A 23,858-nucleotide genomic window follows, 5' to 3' on the forward strand; every position below is an offset into this window, starting at 1 on the left:
ATTCTTCGCACACGTACGGTATCCTCGATCGCTCAGACCATTTTGTAACATGTAAACCTATGGGGTAACCATGGAGACTGACCTATTTTCCCAATAACCATGGTTATTGAGATTTTGAACTGTTTTTTAACCATGGTTACCGGGAATTTTCGGGAACAGTTAAAGTTTATGAATGCAATTTCGACCAATCAGATTGCTGGATTACTTAAGTGAGGTATAAAAAACAAAATAAATCGATAAAATACAATTATTAAATATTGTTATGTATGATCTTCATGAATACGTGATGTAAAACCCGGCTTGAAAACATAAAATTACATTTATTAAATTACATTTATTGAAATAACATTAATAATTATTGCATTGATCAACTTGCATTTATCAAAGTTATATTTAAAAAGTCAGATAATATACATTGTTCTTCTGAGTTGCATAGATTGGCAATGAGAATATCTTTTATAATAATTTATCGGATCAAAATTGCATTTAAATAAATTATATTTCTAAAATTATATTTCTTAAAATAAAATTCTTAAAAACAGCATTTCATCAAAGTTCTATTTATTACAATCATATTAATCAAAACTATATTTATAAAACTACATACAAATTCAGATAGAGGTTTAGGATTAAATAGCTAGACCTACATGAGGAGGTCGAGATTCCTATTTAGTAAACGAACAATTGATGGGATACTAGAATTGTAATATCTTGAGGTCCTGCATTTTGGTTCATGGAGCAGATGTGAGTTGCGTAACTGCCTTCCAGACAGTGATCGTCGGGACTTTGGAAGAAATTCACGATGGCGGGCTGACTTGAGAAGGTCACGTGCAAAAGAGAGGCGAAGACCTTCTCGTCGTGAGTGGAGCTCTATGCCAAAGCTTGCGTTTCTTTGTTGACCACTATGAAGTAATTCTTCTCGGGAACGCAGACCAAATAGGTGTAATCAAGCCCGTTTCAGAGTGTGTTCTATTTTCCGTATATAAGGTGGAGTGCTTTCATACACTTGAAAGTGAGAGACCTTGTGTATTACTTCATGGAAGTTATATCGCCCTTTTATATGACAAATTAATGTCTGGCTATCATTGATTGCATGCTGAACAATATTGTATAGACTAGAAATATGCTTGAATGGGACTGAAGCAAGTGAATGAGAAAGGGAAAGCAAACCGAACACTTATTCAAAAGGTTAGGGGAAATCAGGTTTAAAAAACCGATCGATTTAAAAGTGGCAAGAGGGGAATATTGGATATCGAACAGAATTGGACAAGAATCAGTGGATAAGTAATGGCTCCACCGTCTTGACCTGATATCAATATAAACTCTGTCAATGAATACAAATAACTGTATAAACAAACAAGAAAAAAAATGGACCTCTTTTAATACCCAAGTATGCGGGTTTTTGTCGAGCACAAGTTGATTATGCTTTGAATATAAATGCATCCAAAATCTGTTTTTTTTTTCAATATTCCATTATCTTAAGTTGGAGATGAAGACAAGACACTTAAATTAATCGGAGCACTATCTCTTCCTTTCTCTTTATATCATAACCGTCTTCAGCTTCCACACCTTCCCCTGTGAGCCAAGGTATGCCATGGTAGTGGCGGATCCAGGGGGGGGGGGGGCCGGGGGGCCCGCCCCCCCCCCCCCTTGAGAAAAAAATCATGTAAAATCACGTGATTTTTACCTTTTTGGGGGGTTGGGCCCCCCCCCCCCTGGCGCTCAAGGAGGGGGGGGGGGGGTGCAAATTGAAAAATTTTTGAGGATCAAAGAAAAAAAAAATTGTGCTCACTACCCCCCCCCCCCCCCCCCCCCACTTTTGGGAGCAAAAAAAAAAAAAATTGGGCCCCCTCCCCTAAGAAATCTTGGATCCGCGCCTGCAGTGACCACCTTGGGTGGTCTAATCCCTCCTAGTGAAACTAGTACAGACGGCCTTTAAATGAATTATACGTAGAAGTAGAGAGCAGGATTAGATAGACGAGAAACGATTTTTTTTTTTCTTCTTTTTTTTCCCCAAACAACTGAATTGCTAGTTAAACATATTCAAATTGTAAGCACATTTTTTAAAACAAATGTTGAAAACCTGAATTCTTGCCCGAGAATTTTCGGACGAAGCAACAACTAATATTATGAAGACTGGATTCCGAGTTTGCAGTTCATTCATTATCAACAGATTAATGGTCAGGAATAAATCTAGTTTCCCAGGAAAGAAACCATCATCAATTTAAATATGTAGTAAACCGGTCTATTTTCTTAATTGAGTTAGATTTATTGTTATCATTCACAATATTCTACGTTAGTCTTATGTTAGTCTATGATTTTCCTTCTTTCACTTCTAATGTTATTCTATGTTTTCCTTTATATAATAGTATCATTTTGCTTTTTATCTTTCCTTTCTTCGTGTTATTCTCCGTTTCTCCCCTATATCACCTTTTCTTACGTGATTCATTGTTTTTAATCATTTTATACTTTTTTTTCCTACCATTCCTTATGTTGTTCTTTGCTTTCCTTCAATAACCTTCTCTTATGTTATTCTTTGTTTTTTATACCAGAGAGGAACCCGACTGCTGAAGAGATTCTTGAGATCCTAAGAAAAGTAAGTATATTCGTGAATTCCAGGATCTTCATTTCGAAACTACGTTTGTGGCAAACAAACTCAACTATTTGGAGGGGAGTAAATATCATGGCAATAGCATTGAGACCAATGCTATAGATTTTGCCAGTCGTCTTAACAAAATGTACAATTCAGTCTGAACTGAATTTGGAAATGTAATGAATTTGAAAAAGGTTATGGAATTGGAATGAAAATTAATTTTAAATATAAATGAATCTGAAATGAAATTGGAATGTAAACTTTAAATTTAGTTCTTGAGGAAACCCATTGTCTATAGCAAAACAAATCCTTCCCATTTTCATTATCGTATTTGGCTAGCCTTCTCTCTCTCTCTTGATCTCTCTGTGTGTCTCTCTCTGTCTTTCTCTGTCTTTCTCTGTCTCTCTATCTGTCTTTTGCTGTCTGTGTCTCTTTCTCTGTCTCTCTCTCTGTCTCTCTCTCACACTATCTCTCACTGTAATAGCACTTTGAACATGTGGAAGCAACCTCACAGTGTAGCGGTGATTACATTGACAATGTTACTCGTCTACTCCTATAATATTTCATTCTCATATGTTTTTCCATGGTGGGGGGGGGGGGGGGGGGGGGTCATAATAATCAGTTTTCTTTTTGCGTAATCACCAGTTCAATTTATACGTAGATAGCAAAACCCTCTCTTGTCATTCGCTTTTGATTTGATTTACTTGCCATTCGCTTTTTTCACACCCTGTTTGATGAAATTCTTCATTAGATTTCGCAAGCGGAAATCACATCAGATAACGCAGCAAATGTAGCTGAAGAGGTGGCAGACATTACAGGCGTGGGCCAGAACATCTCCCTAGAGGGTCTTAATGTAGTTGCAGACCTTCTTGAAGATATCAATGGAATAAATCCTATAGAAACAAAGGTGGGTATTGGTTTTGAGTTGATTTGGGTTGATTTATTTAAGTGATCATGGTTTAAATAAAAAGCTGATGATATCAGCTGAATGCTGTGAGGAGGCTCGTTAAGCTAACTAAATTGTGTAAATTGTGTAAATCGAACACTCAATGGCGGAGTAACAACACTAGCTACGCTCCCGAATAACCACTAAATTCTACGTTAATACGCATCAAGTATAAAATGGACTCCAACAAGAACAAGCGGAAGGAAACTCCAGGATATAATCTGCGAAATGCTAATGTCAATAAGTCTAACAATGGAGGTAAAAACCGAGAAGATACCGCCTCAAATTCATCAGAAAATGGCGCCATATCGCCTCGCAGCGGTATGGACAACAGTGGTGTTAATCGCGCCGGGCGACCGGCAGGGCTAGATTCAAGCCCGTCGCTCGATTCTTCGGACATAATCGACACAAGCTCTAACCTGAATGGGATCAGCGAACACAGTCAATGTGCACAATCGCCGGTACATCTTCCATCCACTCAACTGCCCAGCGAACTGTATACATTCATGACAGAAATGAAACGAATGTTCGGTGAACTGGCATCACAAGTAAACAATAAACTCGATCGTGTTGTTAATGATATTTCAGCGGTAAAACATGATCTTGAGGTGACAAAAAGAACTGTATCAGATATGGAAGCAAGCCTCACTACAACATCCGATCAACTAATTTCAATTGAAAAGGAAGATTTGCCTCGATTGCGAGCCCAACTGGAGAAAAAACTCGACGAACTCGAGGTCCAAGTCACACTTGCGGAGATGCATAATCGGAAACAGAACTTGCTCGTATACGGTGTGCCTGTTCCAGCCAATCCCAACGAAAACGTGATCGAAACGATTCAGCGAGTCTTCTCCATGCAGCTGAACATATCCAGAGAGGAAGCTTCAAGCATTCCCGTGGTCAACGCGCACCGTCTTCCTCAGCCCCGGCGTGAACATGGTGAAGGTTCTCAGTCCCAGCCCCAGCGGTCTCAACCACCTGCCATCATCATCAGATTCGCCCGCATGATGGACCGAGATCGGCTACTTCATTCCTACGAGCATCGACCTCGCCGACAACCAGGACCCCCAGGCAGTGATGCAAACGACCCTTCTTCGCAGTTTAGCTACATCAGCATCCGTACCGATCTTCCTCCCAAGATGAAGCGAGAGAGGGGGAGATTGGCATCAGTGGCATACGACCTGAGGAAAAACAAAAACCTATCAACGAGGATCAAAGTTGTCGGAACTAAAGTTCTGTTACAAACCAGAAAGGCAGTCAGAAATGGAGGTGCACAGAACCAATGGATCTTCTGGTCAGGTCAGTGATTACAACGGGTTAATCTAATAGAATAACTCTTGATAAAGAAGACAATTTCAAACAATTCAATTCATGATTATGGCCGTAACATTTCCTTTTGTCGAGGCTGATTTTACCTGAAATTTATAAGTTCATAATTTCAAGAAACAGAACTTGCTCGTATACGGTGTGCCTGTTCCAGCCAATCCCAACGAAAACGTGATCGAAACGATTCAGCGAGTCTTCTCCATGCAGCTGAACATATCCAGAGAGGAAGCTTCAAGCATTCCCGTGGTCAACGCGCACTGTCTTCCTCAGCCCCGGCGTGAACATGGTGAAGGTTCTCAGTTCCAGCCTCAGCGGTCTCAACCACCTGCCATCATCATCAGATTCGCCCACATGATGGACTGAGATCGGCTACTTCATTCCTACGAGCATCGACCTCGCCGACAACCAGGACCCCCAGGCAGTGATGCAAATGACCCTTCTTCGCAGTTTAGCTACATCAGCATCCGTACCGATCTTCCTCCCAAGATGAAGCGAGAGAGGGGAGATTGGCATCAGTGGCATACGACCTGAGGAAAAACAATAACCTATCAACGAGGATCAAAGTTGTCTGAACTAAAGTTCTGTTACAAACCAGGAAGGCAGTCAGAAATGGAGGTGCACAGAACCAATGGATCTTCTGGTCAGGTCAGTGATTACAACGGGTTAAAAGAATAACTCTTGATAAAGAAGACAATTTCAAACAATTCAATTCATGATTATGGCCGTAACATTTCCTTTTGTCGAGGCTGATTTTACCTGAAATTTATAAGTTCATAATTTCAAGAAACAGAACTTGCTCGTATACGGTGTGCCTGTTCCAGCCAATCCCAACGAAAACGTGATCGAAACGATTCAGCGAGTCTTCTCCATGCAGCTGAACATATCCAGAGAGGAAGCTTCAAGCATTCCCGTGGTCAACGCGCACTGTCTTCCTCAGCCCCGGCGTGAACATGGTGAAGGTTCTCAGTTCCAGCCCCAGCGGTCTCAACCACCTGCCATCATCATCAGATTCGCCCGCATGATGGACCGAGATCGGCTACTTCATTCATACGTGCATCGACCTCGCCGACAACCAGGACCCCCAGGCAGTGATGCAAACGACCCTTCTTCGCAGTTTAGCTACATCAGCATCCGTACCGATCTTCCTCCCAAGATGAAGCGAGAGAGGGGGAGATTGGCATCAGTGGCATACGACCTGAGGAAAAACAAAAACCTATCAACGAGGATCAAAGTTGTCGGATCTAAAGTTCTGTTACAAACCAGGAAGGCAGTCAGAAATGGAGGTGCACAGAACCAATGGATCTTCTGGTCAGGTCAGTGATTACAACGGGTTAACCTGATAGAATAACTCTTGATAAAGAAGACAATTTCAAACAATTCAATTCATGATTATGGCCGTAACATTTTCTTTTGTCGAGGCTGATTTTACCTGAAATTTATAAGTTCATAATTTCAAGAAACAGAACTAGTCTATATAATTATATAGGCAATTATGCATACATGACCACCTAGTCAAAATTGCTGAAGTCTAAAGTTTGTAATTGGACACGAATATGAACACCATGAACATTAATATTAAATCTACTTGTTTTCTAGTATCATCACTCGTGAGATACTACACGGTCACTATCCCTACCGGTCTGTAGGATGAAGAGTATTGTTTTGAATTGGTGTTATTCATTGCTTATGTCTACTTGTTTTCTAGTATCATCACTCGTGAGATACTACACGGACACTATCCCTACCAGTCTGTAGGATGAAGAGTATCGTTTTGAATTAGTGTTATTCATTGTTTACGTCTGCTTCATTATAATTAATATTAATTTCATATAAATCAAAAATAAGAAATTAAAAAATGCAAAATAAGTACATGGTTGGCTTTCTGTACTTATGTCATGATTTTATTGAAACGTCTTTATTATAATCACTGTTATTCCATATTTTAATGTTATAGAGAGGGCATAATTAGAAAAAAAAAAAATTATTCTGTTTGAAACAATCCCTTCTGATATACTCTGTTATGACTATAATCCCTTTAAGGATCCAGGGATAATGGTTATTTGTTCAAATAAGCATGACAAGAATACATGCACAGTGTTAATTGCAGTTTTCACTTATTTTTTAGTCATCAAATATATTATGACGTTTCTGTACGAATGCATAACAGTGATAATACTAAGACACTAATTTGATTTGATTGTTAAATTTATCTTGTACCTTTATGCAAATGTATTTTGATAACAATTGTGTTTATTGTAGCCTTATTCTGATTCCGGTACTTGTACGATGTCCAGTTCGTACTTTCAATGTTATTGTATGTAGGAACACATACAAGACTAGTGACCCCCTATTCAATTTTGTATTTGAAATCCCCTGCGACCCACATTCAAACAATTCAATTCATGATTATGGCCGAAACATTTTCTTTTGTCGAGGCTGATTTTACCTGAAATTCATAAGTTCATAATTTCAAGAAACAGAACTAGTCTATATAATTATATAGGCAATTATGCATACATGACCACCTAGTCAAAATTGCTGAAGTCTAAAGTTTGTAATTGGACACGAATATGAACACCATGAACATTAATATTAAATCTACTTGTTTTCTAGTATCATCACTTGTGAGATACTACACGGACACTATCCCTACCGGTCTGTAGGATGAAGAGTATCGTTTTGAATTGGTGTTATTCATTGCTTATGTCTACTTGTTTTCTAGTATCATCACTTGTGAGATACTACACGGACACTATCCCTACCGGTCTGTAAGATGAAGAGTATTGTTTTGAATTGGTGTTATTCATTGCTTATGTCTGCTTCATTATATTTTATATTGATTTCATATAAATCAAAAATAAGAAATGAAAAAATGCAAAATAAGTACATGGTTGGCTTTCTGTACTTATGTCATGATTTTGTAGAAACATCTTTATTATAATCACTGTTATTCCATATTTCAATGTTATAGCAAAGGCATAATTACAAAAATAATCATTCTGTTTGAAAGAATCCCTTCTGATATAATCCCTTTAAGGATCCAGGGATAATGGTTATTTGTTCAAATAAGCATGACAAGAATACATGCACAGTGTTATTTGCAGTTTTCACTTATTTTTTAGTCATCAAATATTATGACGTTTCTGTACGAATGCATAACAGTGATAATACTAAGACACTAATTTGATTTGATTGTTAAATTTATCTTGTACCTTTATGCAAATGTATTTTGATAACAATTGTGTTTATTGTGGCCTTTTTCTGATTCCGGTACCTGTACGATGTCCAGTTCGTACTTTCAATGTTATTGTATGAATGAACACATACAAGACTAGTGACCCCCTATTCAATTTTGTATTTGAAATCCCCTGCGACCCACATCCAGGTTGTATAGTAGCTGTGTAACCATTCTTTCATGGGCAAGCCTTTCCTGTATGCTAATACGCAGATAATGTGAAAGTGGGACTTTACATTGAACCCTTCTTTATTTGTTTGTGTTCATGAAATAATGCTCTTTTATTCAATTTTGAGTTTAGGGTTGTAAGTTCGGGGCAACGCGGCGTTTGGATGGCATGGTGCTCTGGGGTGACGAGCATTGTTCACAAACAATGTTCGTCAGCCCAATGCGATGTGTTTTTTTCCGAACGTGGCGCTTCCAATGTTATTGTATGAATATGAGCACACGCAAGTAACTCCTTATTTTATTTGTTTTGAAATACCCAGCGACCCACATTTAGGTTGTATAGCTGTGTATTGTACACATCTTTCTTGGGCACGCCTTTCTTTTTTCTTTCTGTCCGTTGCTTAAATTGAGTATAAATGTGTACCATTTAAACGTGTAGATCTTGAATAATGACTGAATAATGACTGCTTATTTTATGTTCTCTTGAATATGTAATAACACTTTGAAATCGCTTCATTCATATAAGTATTATTTGTATCTTTTGTAGGAGGGCAGGTCCAAGCTGTTTGGGTTGTGGCGTGCGGGACGTTTGGAGACTTTGAACGGGAGGTGGCAGCGTGTGGAATTGTTTGTGTGGCTGTCTTTTGGTGTGGGTCTGTGGCTGTTGTGGGCTGGTTCGTTTGTGGGGGGTTTTGGTTCTGGCCAGTTTTTTGATTGGTTTTAGATGTGGTTGATGTGCTGCGTGACGTGCGGGACCACAGCGTCCCGTACGTCGCGCGGCGCATTGGTTGCATTTGGAATTGATTGGGAGATTGGTCGGAGCTGGAACTTTCCGCGGGTGAACTGGCCCATGGTGGCCGCAGACTCGTGCCGGGGGATGGCCGTATGAGTGGTTTCATGTGTTGTTTCTTGTTTGGGGTCTCTGGGTGTCCTGTGCGTCGCAGTCCGAATGGCTTGGACCTGCCCAAGACGTAATCAGGTTATTTTCAAACATGATTTTGTTCATTGAAATTTGAAGGTTTATGTCCAATCTTGTCATTTTTGTATTTGCACTGATGTGTGTTTAGATTTACTTATAATAGTTATAATTAATCGGGAGTCTTGCTTGAGGACACCGCGGTCATGATATTTGTTGATAATTTTCTCAATATTGTAATTATGTATTTTTTATTTTTGGATAGATCTATAGAATTATGTTTTTTTGATATTCTCACTTTCTTGTCACTGCACGCTCACCCTTCACTCCTTCACTCTTGCGCGCTCCATGTTAATATGTCACTCAAATTAAATGAATCCTGATGTTTTAATAGATGACCAAAATTTAATTGAACACAATAGTGAATATTATACAATAAATGAATTTAATAAGAAGATTGATTTCGATTTTAATAACATTCATGATCAATCTACCTTAAGACCAACTAATAACATTAGTAATCAATTTAGTTTACTTCATATAAATGCTCGAAGCTTGAATAAAAATTTTCTTCCTTTTGAAATATTAATGGACTCTATTAATAATTTTCCCTTTTCGGCCATTGGCATCACAGAAACGTGGTTACATGAAAATTCACCCGAAATGTTTAATCTTTATAATTATGAAATGATACGTAAAGACCGTAAGAATGGTAGAGGAGGAGGTGTTGCCATATACATAAATAATACATTTATTTTCAAAATTCGAACTGATATAGAAATTGAAGGTTCCGAAAGTTTATTTATAGAAGTTAGTGTGAGTAAAAGTAAAAATATGATAATAGGAACTATTTATAGACCCCCAACTAGTGATGTAGATACTTTCATAAATCAAATAGATTCCGTTTTGAATAAGATATCGCAGGAAAATAAACATATATATTTAATGGGTGATTATAATTTAGACTTAGTTAATAAAACAAACAATAATATATTGAAATTTTGTAATACTATGTTATTATATTCTTGTTATCCCCATATTTCTAAACCTACTAGAATTGATAATGTAACAATAAGTGAAACATTAATTGATAATATATTCTCAAATGTCATACATGCAGAACATTTAAATGGTATTCTGTACTCAGATATATCAGATCATCTACCTATTTTTGTTATATGCTATAATGTCATTAGTGAGAAAACTAGGAAAAATATTTTCGTTAAAAAGAGGAAAGAAACAGAACAAACTATTGATTCTTTAATTTCTGATTTGTCCAAAGAACAATGGCGCGAGATATTCTCGGTTGAAGATGCTAATTTATCATATCAAAACTTTTTGCATAAACTCTCTTTTTATATAGATAAGAATATGCCATTTATTAAAAAAAAAGATAATATAAGTATAAAACAGCCATGGATTACTCGGGGGTTAATGAAATCAATTTTAACTCGCAATCGTTTGTATAAAATATCATTGCGTAAACCAACTGCTCAGAATAAAGATAGATATAAACATTATAGAAATAGATTAACAACTTTAATTCGTGTATCACGTAAACGGTATTATTCAAATAAAATAGAATCTAATCAAGGGAATGTAAAGGTATTATGGCAAACAATTAATGATCTCTTAAAAACTAAAAAGAAAGTATGCTCTGATATGATAGTTGAAAGTGGTAATGAAATCACGGACCCTCATTCAATTGCTACTGCTTTCAATAACTATTTTGTTAGTATAGGTCCACGTTTAGCCTCGACAATACACTCAAATGAAAACTTTAAGGATTATTTATTTGATGCTAATGAAAATTCATTATTTTTTATTCCAGTGAATGAAAATGAAATATTAGAGATAGTTGGATCGTTTAAGATGAGTAGATCATGCGGTTATGATGGAATAAGTGTGTATTTATTAAAGAAAATTATTTATTGTTTGGCCTCTCCCCTAGTTCATATTTGTAATTTATCACTATCGACAGGCATTTTCCCGGACTCCTTAAAGATAGCCAAAGTGATTCCTATTCATAAAAAAGATGATTTAACTCAAATAAAAAATTATCGCCCTATTTCGCTATTGCCGGTCATTTCCAAGATTTTAGAAAAAATTGTTTATAAACGCCTTTATTCTTTTTTACAAGAAAATAATACTCTTATTTGCAATCAGTTTGGATTCCGAAAAGGTTTTTCTACTGATTATGCTTTGATACAATCTTGTGATAAAATAACTCAAACACTTAATAATAAGGAACATATAATTGGGGTTTTTATGGACCTGTCAAAAGCTTTTGACACCATGAATCATAACATTTTGTTGCAAAAACTTACTCATTATGGTATACGAGGCACAGCCTTAAACTTGTTTAAGAATTATTTAGTTAATCGAAAGCAATTTGTTTCATTTCAGTCAGTTAATTCCCCTAACTTAAATGTGTTATGTGGTGTTCCACAAGGATCAATTTTAGGCCCCCTTCTTTTTCTTATTTATATTAATGACATAGTAAAGTCATCACCACTTCTTACTTACGTGCTTTTCGCAGATGACACCAACATATTTTATTCTCATAAATGCTTGAATACTCTAATTTATACTCTCAATAATGAATTAGTTAAAATCTCAACATGGTTTAAATGCAATAAATTGTCACTCAATTTAGATAAAACATGTTTTATAAATTTTTGTGCTTCCCAAACACACTTTGATCAGGTTATAAACATTGTTATTGATGATATTTCTATAGTTGAAAGGAAATCGACAACATTTTTAGGTATAACTTTGGATTCAAAGCTTACTTGGAATAATCATGTAAATAATATTACAACATCAATTTCAAGGGCAGTTGGGGTAATTGGTAAAATGAGGGATCTTGTACCCGAGAAAATACTTTATACATTATATAATGCATTAGTGTTACCTTATTTTACATACTGTAATGTAGTTTGGGGGAACTGTAGTATAACTAAGATTAATATAATTTTTCTCTTGCAAAAAAGAGCACTTAGGATTTGTACTCGTTCTAATTACTTAGCTCATACAAATCCGTTATTTTATAGATTAAACATTTTAAAAGTGAGTGATTTGCACTTATATCAAACAGCAATCTGTATGTTTAAATACACACAAAATTCACTTCCTCTTTTTCATGACGTATTTATTCCTAATTCCCATGTTCACTCATATCCAACGCGTAATTGTACTGATTTTCATTTACACAATCCTAAAACTTTGTTAGCGCTTAAGTCCATAAGATATCACGGTCCAGACATTTGGAATGCACTCCCTAGACCTATTAAACAGTGTACATCTCTCTATTCATTTAAAGCTACACTAAAAAAACACATTATTTCACAATATAATGTATAAAGGTTTAAAAAAAAAAAAAAAAAAAAAAAAAAAAATTAAAGCGTTTTTTCTAAAACTTTAGAAACTACATTAAATTTTGGTCTGCGTTACATAGTAATACTGATGATTCAACATTTTGGCGCTTGAGGACACTTGCACTTGCACACACACGCACCACTTGCACCCTTGTTTTTGTTTAGTTTCTCTCTTATCTCTGTCATTAACGTATAATATTAGTAGCCATATAAATATGAGATTCATATGCTAATTCTATAATTATTTATATTGAATACAACTGTCTATATTCACATTTAATTGTAATATATATCATTTGAGTATCATGGCCCCCTCTTCTTGTTAATTTGCCAATATTTCACATCTCATTTTTATTTTAGCTCGGTTGACCGTCTACTCAAGCTTTTGCTTATAACGGCGACCTTCTGCTTTCTTTCTTTATACACGCAATGGCCCAACGTATAAGTTTACTCTTACTCATGTATTATACATTTGTTTCTATATTTTGTATATTGTTTGCATACCTTATGTTTTATATAATTATCCATATTTGTTGTATAACTGATTTGTTTGATTGCAGAAAATAAAGTCTTTGAAATGAAAATGAAAAAACTATAAGCTTTTTCTTGAACTACAGTACGGTTAGCCGGTATTTAATATCTAAAACTGCTTAAAAACATGTTTACGGTCACCTTTTCCATTTCTTCTAAATATTTATTATATTCCTTATATGCTAACAGTATCAAATCGAGTGCTTTCCAGTAATTACTAAAGTTGTTAAGGTGATACTTGCATAAGTTACTTACACACAAAGGTCTTCAGCATTATTCTGGCACGATGCCATCATAAATATTGCCTTGTTCTCAATTAATATTTCATTTTCTTGAACCATAGGTGGCTGAATCTATGGTAGAAATTGCAGATAACATCGCAGTCTTACCCGACGAACAGCTTGGTATGGCGGAGGAAGAGAATAGCTCGCCAAGCCGTGTAGTCTTGGCTCTCGAAGCACAGCTAGCTGTCGTAGAAGTGGAAAATGACAGTAGTCGATTTGTAGAAGCCAATGTTGCTGCTGAGGTAGGGAAGACAGTTAGACTCTGTACTTTTCAATAGTTTTAGAGGAAGAGACATGCCATGGAAGTTTGAAAACTGTCCCATAAAAGATTTTACGTTCTACTTTCGCTGTCATATAAATCAAATGAGCGATTGAGCGATTAGCTATTTGTAATAATGATAATGATAGTGGGTTCTGGTATAGCGCTCATGTCGGTCAAACTTTACACTCACCAGCGCTCAAAATACACGGGGGCGGTGAGCGATTCGCCCCCGTGAGCTCCATAATCGCCCCCGTCAGGTTGCTCACGGGAGCGATTGTAAAATTAAAAATCGCCCCCGGGGAATTATAAAATAAAGATTATCTTTTCTGATATAACTTTAACACAATATTGAGTATCAATTTTCAAACCTTAAACCAATGAAATGGAACTTAGATGGAGCTTCCCCCCCCCCCCCACCTCTATGAGTATTACCGATAAATACAACGGAAGCTCACAGTGCATGCAGCTAGTGCGGCCGTCAGCAATGCTATACTGCGTCGGAAGTAACGGTGTGCACGCTGTTCAAAGCCCAATATCTGCTGGAGCTGGAAACGATCGCGCAAAGACTGAAACATGGAGAAGTTTTTCGTTGTGAAAAGCGTGATTCCTCTTAAATCTGGTTATTCTAAAAGACCAGCAAATAATGTAACTCGACCATTAAATCAATATTGGGAAGGAGAAGAAGATGTTGCGGGGGCGGATCTAGGCGGTTTAGGGGTTAAACCCCCTCCCCCCTTGGGCTGCCAAGTGAAAATGTGATGTGCATAGAAAAAATGCTATCATGTGTCCAGACCTACACAGTATAAGTAGATGCCAGAAAAACATCACTAACGGGGGTTCAAAAAAGCACCAAAAATTCGCCTTGCCGCTTTGCGGCTCGTGGACGATGCTCCGCATGTTAGCAGATGCCAGGAAACATCACTTACGGGGGTTCAAAATAGCAACAACAAAAATCGACTCGCGGCTCGTGGACGATGCTCCACATCGTATTGGGGTAACCCCCCTCACCCTTAGCAAAAAGATGGATCCGCCCCTTTGTTTTGGAAGGATATGGTAAAGAATAAAAGTAAAGAAAGAATGTAAATAAGGTTGCTCCGAATAATGAGGAGGAAATTATGTGCAGAACGGGAAGAAATGGAGAGAATGTCATTACGGGATAAAAGTCAATAACAGCAATGTAACAAGTAAATTTCTAACAGGGAAAATGCCGACTTAAATAAATGATAATGATAAAATACCAAGGAGTTTATTGGGTACAAATTCAATGAAAATTTGTATTAAAATAAGAGCCCCCGTCAGCACTAAAAGAGCCCCCGTGAGAAGGCTCACGGGGGCTCTTTTTTCTTTGGAAGAGCCCCCGTGGACAAAAAATTAATTTGAGCCCTGACACTCACATAGCTCCGTTTAGTCTCATTTGACAACGCCCCCTATCGTCAGAGTCAGCAGCCTAACATGTTAGCCTATAGAATTTTACCCCCCAAAATCGTTAAAAATTCATTTTTTGTTTAAACGAAAAGCACATCCACCCCGACGTATGTTATCACTAGATCTTTCATTGGAAACCTCATGTCCCATGACTTTTGAAAGTTCACCTTCCGTAATGTGATCAAAATAGGTTGCAAGCTCGCCATTGCCTATATAACACATGTGAAACAAATCGAACCTTGGACTCAATTTGCCAAGCGATTGTAAGATTATAGGTCAAGCACACGAAGGATAAGAAGCATGAATTATCATAGATCACTCCTGCTTGGTTCATTATGTCCATTTCATCCAACCCCCACCGTAATTTTTCCATTTAGTAAAAGCAAACATTTTGCCGAGGTAAGCAAAAACATGAATATTCATGATCACCATGGACTATTCGATTATTTACAGAGGGGTGCAATTGTGCACCACATCAAACTCCCCTACTTTAAGTCAAGTAGTTCATTGTATTATGTAGTTTGGTAGGTTTATTTTAATAACTGTTTAATTATCAGAAATCAATGATAGTTTAAAGATATGGTAAATGTTCTTGTATTTTATATTTAGCAAAGCAATCTCACATACAAATTCACTACCAAGTGTCGTCTAATCCGCCGATTGTTGTCTGCTATATACGTCCAGCGAGCGAAAATGAGACAAGCGGAGCAATATGCCTGGAGCTCAACAATAATTCGTCGCTGTTTTCACGAAGTGACGGTAGTGAAACAAAGTTGCATTCACTTTGCGTGACGATTTTTCTCACTACCGTCACTTCGTGAAAATAGGGACGAATTATTGTCCCGGTTTTAGCATGGCTGCCATTATGGCGCTCTAGCATTTTAAAGAATGAATTCATAACAGAGTACAAAATGATTACCAGCTCAATGAACCTTCTTCTACGCCATATCTGATAGGAGTCTTGTGAATTTCAACGAATTTATCCAATTATCAGCCTCAATTGTAATCGCTTTCAGTACCTGACAAACAAGAATAAATTATACACATCAGTGACATCACACAGCCAATCATACGTGTGAATTGATCCTATAGTAGAGTCAAAGTGTGTAGACCCCGCTGATATTTTTCGGGGACAAAGGTTTTTAAGTGTTTTTGAGTTGTTTGGAGGTCAATGATTAAAATTAGCTTGGGTAGTCCCCTCCTAACCCCCGGCAACTCTTGTAGGGGTCAAAATAAGGTCAAAATGGGGTCAATAGGGGTCAATTTTTTTAAATGCCCTAATTATGTTAAAAGACATGTCAAATTGTTTGTCTCGTCATACTGAACAAAAAAGTGTATATGATCATATACCCCTGACCTCATTCAGTGTGAGAGTGCATTACAGCACAATTTAGGTCAATTAAACATTTTTGACCCCAAATGACCCCATTTTGGCCTTATAATGACTCCTTACATCAATTGAATATGGTTTTCTAAATTAAAAAAAAAAAAAATTCATTCACTATTATTCATCAATTTACACATAATTTGACACAAATAACTCCTAAGTCTGTTAGTGTATTTTGATCCCAAAGGAGCTCATTTGACCCCTAATGACCTTATTTTGACCCCTTATATCTTTTGAATACGGTCTTCTTAAGTAGAAATTGTCTCATTCAAATTTCTAAATCAAAATACATATAAATAGACAAAAAAAACATGAAAATTGATCGATCCTAAAACTTTTAGTGTATTTTGCCCTCAAATGAAAGTTTGTTGACCTTTTGACTTTTCCGGCCATAACTTCTTAACGGGAGATCAGGGGTATATGATCATATACACTTTTTTGTTCAGTATGACGAGACAAACAATTTGACATGTCTTTTAACATAATCAGGGCATTTAAAAAAATTGACCCCCTATTGACCCCATTTTGACCTTATTTTTGACCCCTACAAGAGTTGCCGGGGTTAGGAGGGGACTACCCAAGCTAATTTTAATCATTGACCTCCAAACAACTCAAAAACACTTAAAAACCTTTGTCCCCGAAAAATATCAGCGGGGTCTACACACTTTGACTCTACTAGTAGTACGAACGGGTACTAAAGAAAAGTGTCATATTGAGCAGGATCATGGAGGAATACGTACTTACGCTCTTATTTCCTTAAACGTCTTTCCACGGTCTTCGAGTATGAATTAAAAGATGTTTGAACTCTTCACCTTCCACCGAAAACATTTATTGACAGTGAGCATTTTAAAGGATTTTTGAACCTCGATCTACCTATATTCGCTTCCGTGGTTACGCAGTAAAATGAACAGTCCCATATGCATGTTTTTATGTTAGCGTACTTTAACTTGCTTCAGCCTAGCATACGTGCTCTGTATAGTATTACTAGTTCATACAACGTTCCGTCATCAATTCGCTTATTGTTATATTACGTAACATCAAAAGCTAGAATCATACATTTAACAAAGAGGTAATGATGCGAGAGATCAATCTAGGAGATCTCTTGGATGCACGAGTAGCAAATCTTTATGAATTGGAATTATCTATTGACAGCAAACTTCGGCAAGTTCGGGGTATGGAAGATTAGATTAGTTATACATAACTTCATCTAAGCAGGAGCGAACCAATTGTATCGGTCTATTTGGGGCTCCCCTTGCAGGGGCTGTTTCTGTGACCAGCTGTCAATAATTATCTGTTCACACCTGAACTGGCTATTGTTCGCGATTCCACAATATATATCAAAAAAACATCCTCATTCGGTCTTTATGTTTCAGGTACTTGATGTGACCACCAAGGGCATCAGCCAGGGTTATACTGTCTTCATGGCTGTGACTGATGACGGTGAAAGCATATCTGACGAAGACTTCAAGGTGGAAGGAGGTGATCTAACGCAAGAGCCAGAAGCCACCCAGGCACAGGTTACACTCTTCATCCCGTCGGGTTTAGCGGACAAGTTTTCTGGACGCAGAGGGCGTCTCGTCATCACGACGTATCGCGTGCCATCTCTGTTCCAGGATACCGGGATTGCGCAGTTCAACCAAGATGTGGAAGAATTCAATCGAACCTTGAATTCAAGGATCATATCGGCGTCTTTCAATAACGAAAAGGCGGAGGATTTGAGCGAACCAGTCAGGATATCGTTTACTCCTGTGAATCCAGTAAGTAGTCAAGATAGTAAATTTCATTTAGTGAACTTATAGCGAATACAGAATCGCGTCGCGTAACTCAATAGATAAATGTACGTCGTAAAATGACACGAATTGATATGCAGAGAATACTAAAAGTGGACAGACACTGATTGAGGAGTTGATGGGAAAAGAAAGTTGACGAGGATACATAAATATTGAAGAAATACGTTAGAGAGAGAAAGAGAGAGAGAGAGAGTTGGGGGAGAGATAGAGATAGATAGAGGGAGAGCGAAGGGGAGGGAGAGAAAGGGAGAAAATGAGAGAGAGGGATAAGGGGGGCGACGAGGGAGAGAGGGCCCGGTAAACTAAAGAGTGAAACAAAGAAACGAAGAAAGAAAGAAAGAAAGAAAGAGAGAAAGAGGAGGGTGATGGGGTAAGGATGCGTCAGACAAATTTAGAGAATATGTGATGTCATAGGATGGTTGGCAAAAAATAATGATAATTTGTTAATGCAGCCAAGAACTTCATAGTTTCATCAACAAAACAAGACGAAATAACAATAACAATTAACTATATTTTATTTCATCTAAGAAGAAAAAAAATCAAGTAATCCGTATAATTTCTGTTTTCTGTTTTCCAGAATGGGACCAATGCTCGGTGTGTATCCTGGGACTTTGACGACAAAGCCTGGTCTCAACGTGGTTGTAACACGAAGAGTAGTGATAGCAGTGACATGATAGAATGCGAGTGTAATCATCTGACTAACTTCGGAGTTCTTATGGTACGTGTGAAAACTCTTCGTCTGAATTATCTATGATAAGCTGAGATAAGCTGAACCATTTTATAATTAATTAAACTGATGTGCGCATGCTAAATCTTTTGGTCAAGACCTGATTGTCGTATATTGTAATTGCATTTTTAGCCATGAATTGAATTCGTTCCATGCACAAATTATTTGATTTCATGGTAACGAACCTTTGCAGAAGTTTTAAGGTATTAGTGTCTACCGATTAATCAAACATATTTCAAAATATGAATTTCTTGACCCGAAGTTTTGTGTCCTTATCGAAAGTGTACGAGTGGGTAATTATTCGTCAATATTCGTTTCATGTTTATGAGCATTTATCCCAGTCTTCCATTAGTCTAAAAGCAATGTGATGTATTAGAAAAGGTCCTTGATTTACTAGTTCAGAATCATCTCTATTGCCTTCTCTTGCTGCAAGCCACCGAAGATGACCTTATCAACGAATTTATACGCCCGGCTGAAGATTTTTTTGCAAGGCGTAGAAATTTGGGAATCACGTTATCTTCGACTTGCAGTAAGTGGGGGAAGATAGCGGTATTAGAGATTATGAAAATTAATGGGCCAGGTTCTGGATTATTGACTCACATACGAGAGGTCGTATCCGAGATTCGATCCTTGCCTGTGCTTACATCCTCAGACGATTTGTTATGCTCACATTTTCCCTGTCGGCCCAGGGGGTATTAAATGGGTACCTGAAAAAAAAACATGGTTATATTAATGATTATTACATACGAGCCTCGTTCCCCAGATAATAACATCATGTATGCGATTCTCTTTCTTTGATCGAGTTCAATATTGTTAGCATATTGCTTTTCCTCTTTATATTACGTCACTCCTTCGATCTAAAGTCAGCGTGCAATATTGTTACTGATGTGGCTGCCTCGAGTAAATAAGACCCAACTATTTTTATATCATTATTATTAGGTCTATTAGGTCAACGTCAGATTTGATATTCAAATCGCAAAATAGGGGCAAATTATTCTTCGTTCAGAGAACCATTCCAGAATAGATAACTTCTTCCTCCGTTATTTTCGAGCGTTCATTTTTGTTCTTCTATCCGTATTAGGATATCTATGGAGGAGAACATTTACCTGATGATGCAGATTTCATCCTTGAGATCATTAGCTATGTTGGTTGCCTTATTTCAATATTGGGCCTTGTTCTGACAATCCTAACATATGCCACAAACAAGTGAGTATCATTATTAATTGCAAAATTATTTTGCGACACTGACTTTATATATGAAAATATACCATTCTTGTTTAGCACGTAGTAAAGATTCTGATCTCGCTTAAATTCTTACTTTAATTTGTTTGATTTATAGATATCTACAAATATATTTAAATTAATTATTACGAATATAAGATTAAAGATAGGCACCAATGTAGACCGTTTCAGAATATTCTCCTTATCCTAACTCAAACCCAAACCCTTAATGAAAGAAATTAAGAATTTCTCTCCTGCAAACATAATTAATCCAAGTCATCTCGAGATTTCCACACGTTGGATTAAAAGTCCTTTTTATAGAGCTTATGAGGAAAAAATAGTTTTTTTTTTAGGAGGCGTGATGGCTCAATGGTAGTGCAGTGGTCTCGTAACCGGGAGGTCCTGGGTTCGAAACTAAGTCGATGCGTTAGCCCAGGCGCGTACGCAGGGGGGGGGGGGGTTGAACCCCTCCTTTGGTATTTTGTATGTGTGTATTTTTAAGGAACCCCCCCCCCCCTTTGGTAAAAAAAAAATTTAAATTATATTTTTAGTGCCATTTGGTAAGGTTCTAATGCTCATTACCAAGGCATTCGCAGAGAACATAAAGCCGTCGGTTCCCTGGTTGCTTATTTACAAGTCTAAAAAAGCTTTCTTAGCAGTCAGGATAAACGAACAAAGAAACAAAGAAACAAAGAAACGAAAACATTTCAACAGTGGCTCAATATGCGGTATTACGATAATGCAGTATTCACAGAGTACATAACTTTCTTTTGGTTTTCTTCACGCCTCTCAGGAAGCTTCGAGACCGGAAACCCAACCAGATTCTCCTATCCCTCTCCTGTGCTTTACTTGGACTCTATGTAGCCTTTTTAGTCATGATATCAGTGGACACTGAGCGAGATGTGACTGAACTCTCCCCTCTCCCTTGCGCAATCCTGTCTGCATTCCTCCAATATTTCACCCTGGCAGCTATTTTCTGGATGGCCGTTGAGGGCTACAACATGCATAATCTCTTCGTACTGGTCCTCAATGCCTATTTGCCACGGTTTATGAAGAAAGCTTCGTTGATCGCATGGGGTAAGCTTTCATCTGCTCCATGGATAAATACAAGGGGGCCACTAGAAGGGGGACACGGGACATGGGTTCTCCCTATCACCTACTTATTCCGTGGGCAAAGATATGAAATAAATGTACCCACAGCATTATTTTTAAAATAGATGTATCAACAGCAGTTGCCACGCAATGAGTGAGAGGGCAGAACATTCACTGTGCGTTATTCGCTGTTTTTCGAGTACTAAGTAATTGGCCTTTCCTTATGATAACTAATGTCCAACCGTTTGGGCACCGATAAAGCAATTAGGGGTAAAATGACTTCCACCCCGAACCACTCCTCGCCCCGAAAAATTAATGAAGGAACTTTATATTTCACACTGATCATGATTATTGGCAAGGGGAAAAATATGTTGTTTGAGTTTTCTTATAATATAACATATTATGTAGTAAAAGGGTTTGCTAATATTAATTTTTGTTTCATTTTATTCTATTCTATTTCATTTTATTTCATTTTATTTTACATCATTTCATTTCATTTCATTTCATTTCATTTCATTTCATTTTTTAATTTTAATTATTTTATTTTATTTATATTTCATCAGGGTATCCCATTCAACAAAAGTTGGTTTTTCATTGGGCCCTGAAAATCCATTACAATTATATCCAGTTAAGGAAGATAAAAAATACAATCAAGTAGGATAAACAAATCAAATATTATTACACATTATAAACTAATTCAATGAAATTGTACAAGATTAAAAACATAAAAATAAAAGCTGGAAAGTATTAGCAAATGATATATAAAAATATATTTATGTCGCCTGCTGAGAGACGAAAAGGAAAGAAATGTATATAGAAAAAAAGAAAGAAAAACAGAAAGAAAGAAAGAAAGAAAGAAAAAGAAAGAAGAAAGAAAAAGTAAGAAGAAAGAAGAAAGAAACGAAATAAGCAGGAAGTGGAAGACAATTACTAATACGAACTTAATTACACTCAAATTGTTTGTTCTTTTTGTAGGTTGCCCTTTGTTAATAGTCGGGATTACTGCAGGTGCTTCAAGGCAGTACTACGCACAGACAGATTTGTGAGTTTCGTTATGCAGATTTTTTTTTTTTTAACGCATCCGGGTTTTTCAATCCCCTACCGTCGAAGGTAGTGCAGGGGTAATTACTTCGCATTATGAAAGCAATGGTGTTATATATCATATGCAATTTGTTACGAACCTTATACTGAACGGTGAAGAAAAAAAGAAAAAAATTAATCAAAAATCGATGGCCGTCTGTACAGGTATTTTATTATATCTGTTTTTAATTTATACAGTTGTAGCTGTTGTGTTAATTGTTATCATTTTATGGTATGATTTTATAACCTATTGTCAACTTTGCTGTGACAGACTGAATTTCGTGTTCTTTGACATTCTGTAAGACATATCACATCCAGTTTCATTCAGGGACGGATCCAGGGGGCACAGGGGGCACGTGTCCCCCCGGCCAAAAAACCAAAACAACAACAAATTAGTGGCACTACCCCATCCCCCCCCCCCCCCCCCCCCCCCCCCCCCTGAGCGAATTTGCGGCCGGCGCGATTTTCAAATTTTCGGGAGCAAAAAAAAAAAAAAAAGCTCTTACCCCACCTCCCCCCCTGGTTGGCTGAGTCATTGCGATTTTTTTGCGACCAAACAAATATATATATATATATATGTGTCCTCTTATAATATATATATATATATATATATATATGTCCCCCCGTGTGCCGCCCGGGAAGAAATTCCTGGATCCGCCCCTGTCATTGGTACCATAACTTAACACGATCATAAAAAACTTCGATTTCAATTTCAATCAATTTCAATTTATTTTCCAATATTGGAAATTTGTTTTTGCTAACTTTTTACAAATGTACAAAGAATCAAAAGAACTTTATAAACATAATATATATCATATACTATGAGATAGAAGTCCTTCAGATGATTTTTTTCATTTGATTCTTACATTGTGTGATAGTTGCTTCCCTGCACTCTGGCCTCTGATCTGTGGTCTCCTGATACCTATTGGTGTCGTCATGATCTTCAACGTTGTTATCTATGTTCGGGTCCTCATGCGACTGAACAAAACTGTTAAAGGAAGACACCTTGACAAGACAGAGAAGCGCCAGCGGATTCGACGTTTCCAGAACGCAGTTTGCATCTGGATTCTAATGGGTCTCACGTGGTCTCTTGGTTACCTGAGCATCATACAACAAGCCAGTGCTCTTGTCCAAGGAATCTTCACCGTACTGAACTCTCTTCAGGGGTTCCTTATCTTCATGCTATATTGCGTCAGACAGCCTCAGGTGCGCGAAATATGGCGTTCCCAGAGCATAAGCTGCTTACCTAAATCTTTCACGACGCCCTCTGCGGCCAGTTCCTCATATGGAAACGTTGTATATTCCGCTGATTCTAACTTGAGTGCATAGAAAATATAAGCATTTTTGCATGAAAAAGTGATATCTTCTAAAAAAAAGTGCGTTCCTTTCCAGCATTGGGGATGCGCTGGAGTCACTTGGTTAACCTTTCAAAAAGTATAATATATACACAAAATAGTATGTATTTGTTCTGTAATTTTGTCGGAAAAAACATAGTAAT

The 23,858-nt window shown here is 37.2% G+C and overlaps 1 protein-coding gene across 1 annotated transcript; it reads left to right on the forward strand.

The window, feature by feature from the left end:
* The first annotated feature begins 13,350 nt into the window (after positions 1-13,350).
* On the forward strand, positions 13,351-23,858 carry LOC105438339 (adhesion G-protein coupled receptor G6-like). The gene is made up of 7 exons (XM_030983803.1): positions 13,351-13,618; positions 17,824-18,207; positions 18,818-18,958; positions 20,049-20,173; positions 20,982-21,265; positions 22,256-22,322; positions 23,239-23,858. The coding sequence occupies exons 1-7, from the start codon at positions 13,448-13,450 to the stop codon at positions 23,687-23,689; spliced, it is 1,623 nt and encodes a 540-aa protein (XP_030839663.1). The 5' UTR covers positions 13,351-13,447; the 3' UTR covers positions 23,690-23,858.

Source organism: Strongylocentrotus purpuratus, unplaced genomic scaffold (genome assembly GCF_000002235.5).
Source record: "Strongylocentrotus purpuratus isolate Spur 01 unplaced genomic scaffold, Spur_5.0 spur5_scaffold_13, whole genome shotgun sequence".
Lineage (NCBI taxonomy): Eukaryota > Metazoa > Echinodermata > Echinoidea > Camarodonta > Strongylocentrotidae > Strongylocentrotus > Strongylocentrotus purpuratus.

Bases quoted from the DNA above. Each gene is read 5' to 3' on its own strand.
- LOC105438339 (XM_030983803.1), top strand. From the start codon at position 13,448: ATGGTAGAAATTGCAGATAACATCGCAGTCTTACCCGACGAACAGCTT. The intron at 13,619-17,823 runs GTAGGGAAGACA...TTTATGTTTCAG, and splicing joins AAGCCAATGTTGCTGCTGAG to GTACTTGATGTGACCACCAA. The intron at 22,323-23,238 runs GTGAGTTTCGTT...ATTGTGTGATAG, and splicing joins TACTACGCACAGACAGATTT to TTGCTTCCCTGCACTCTGGC.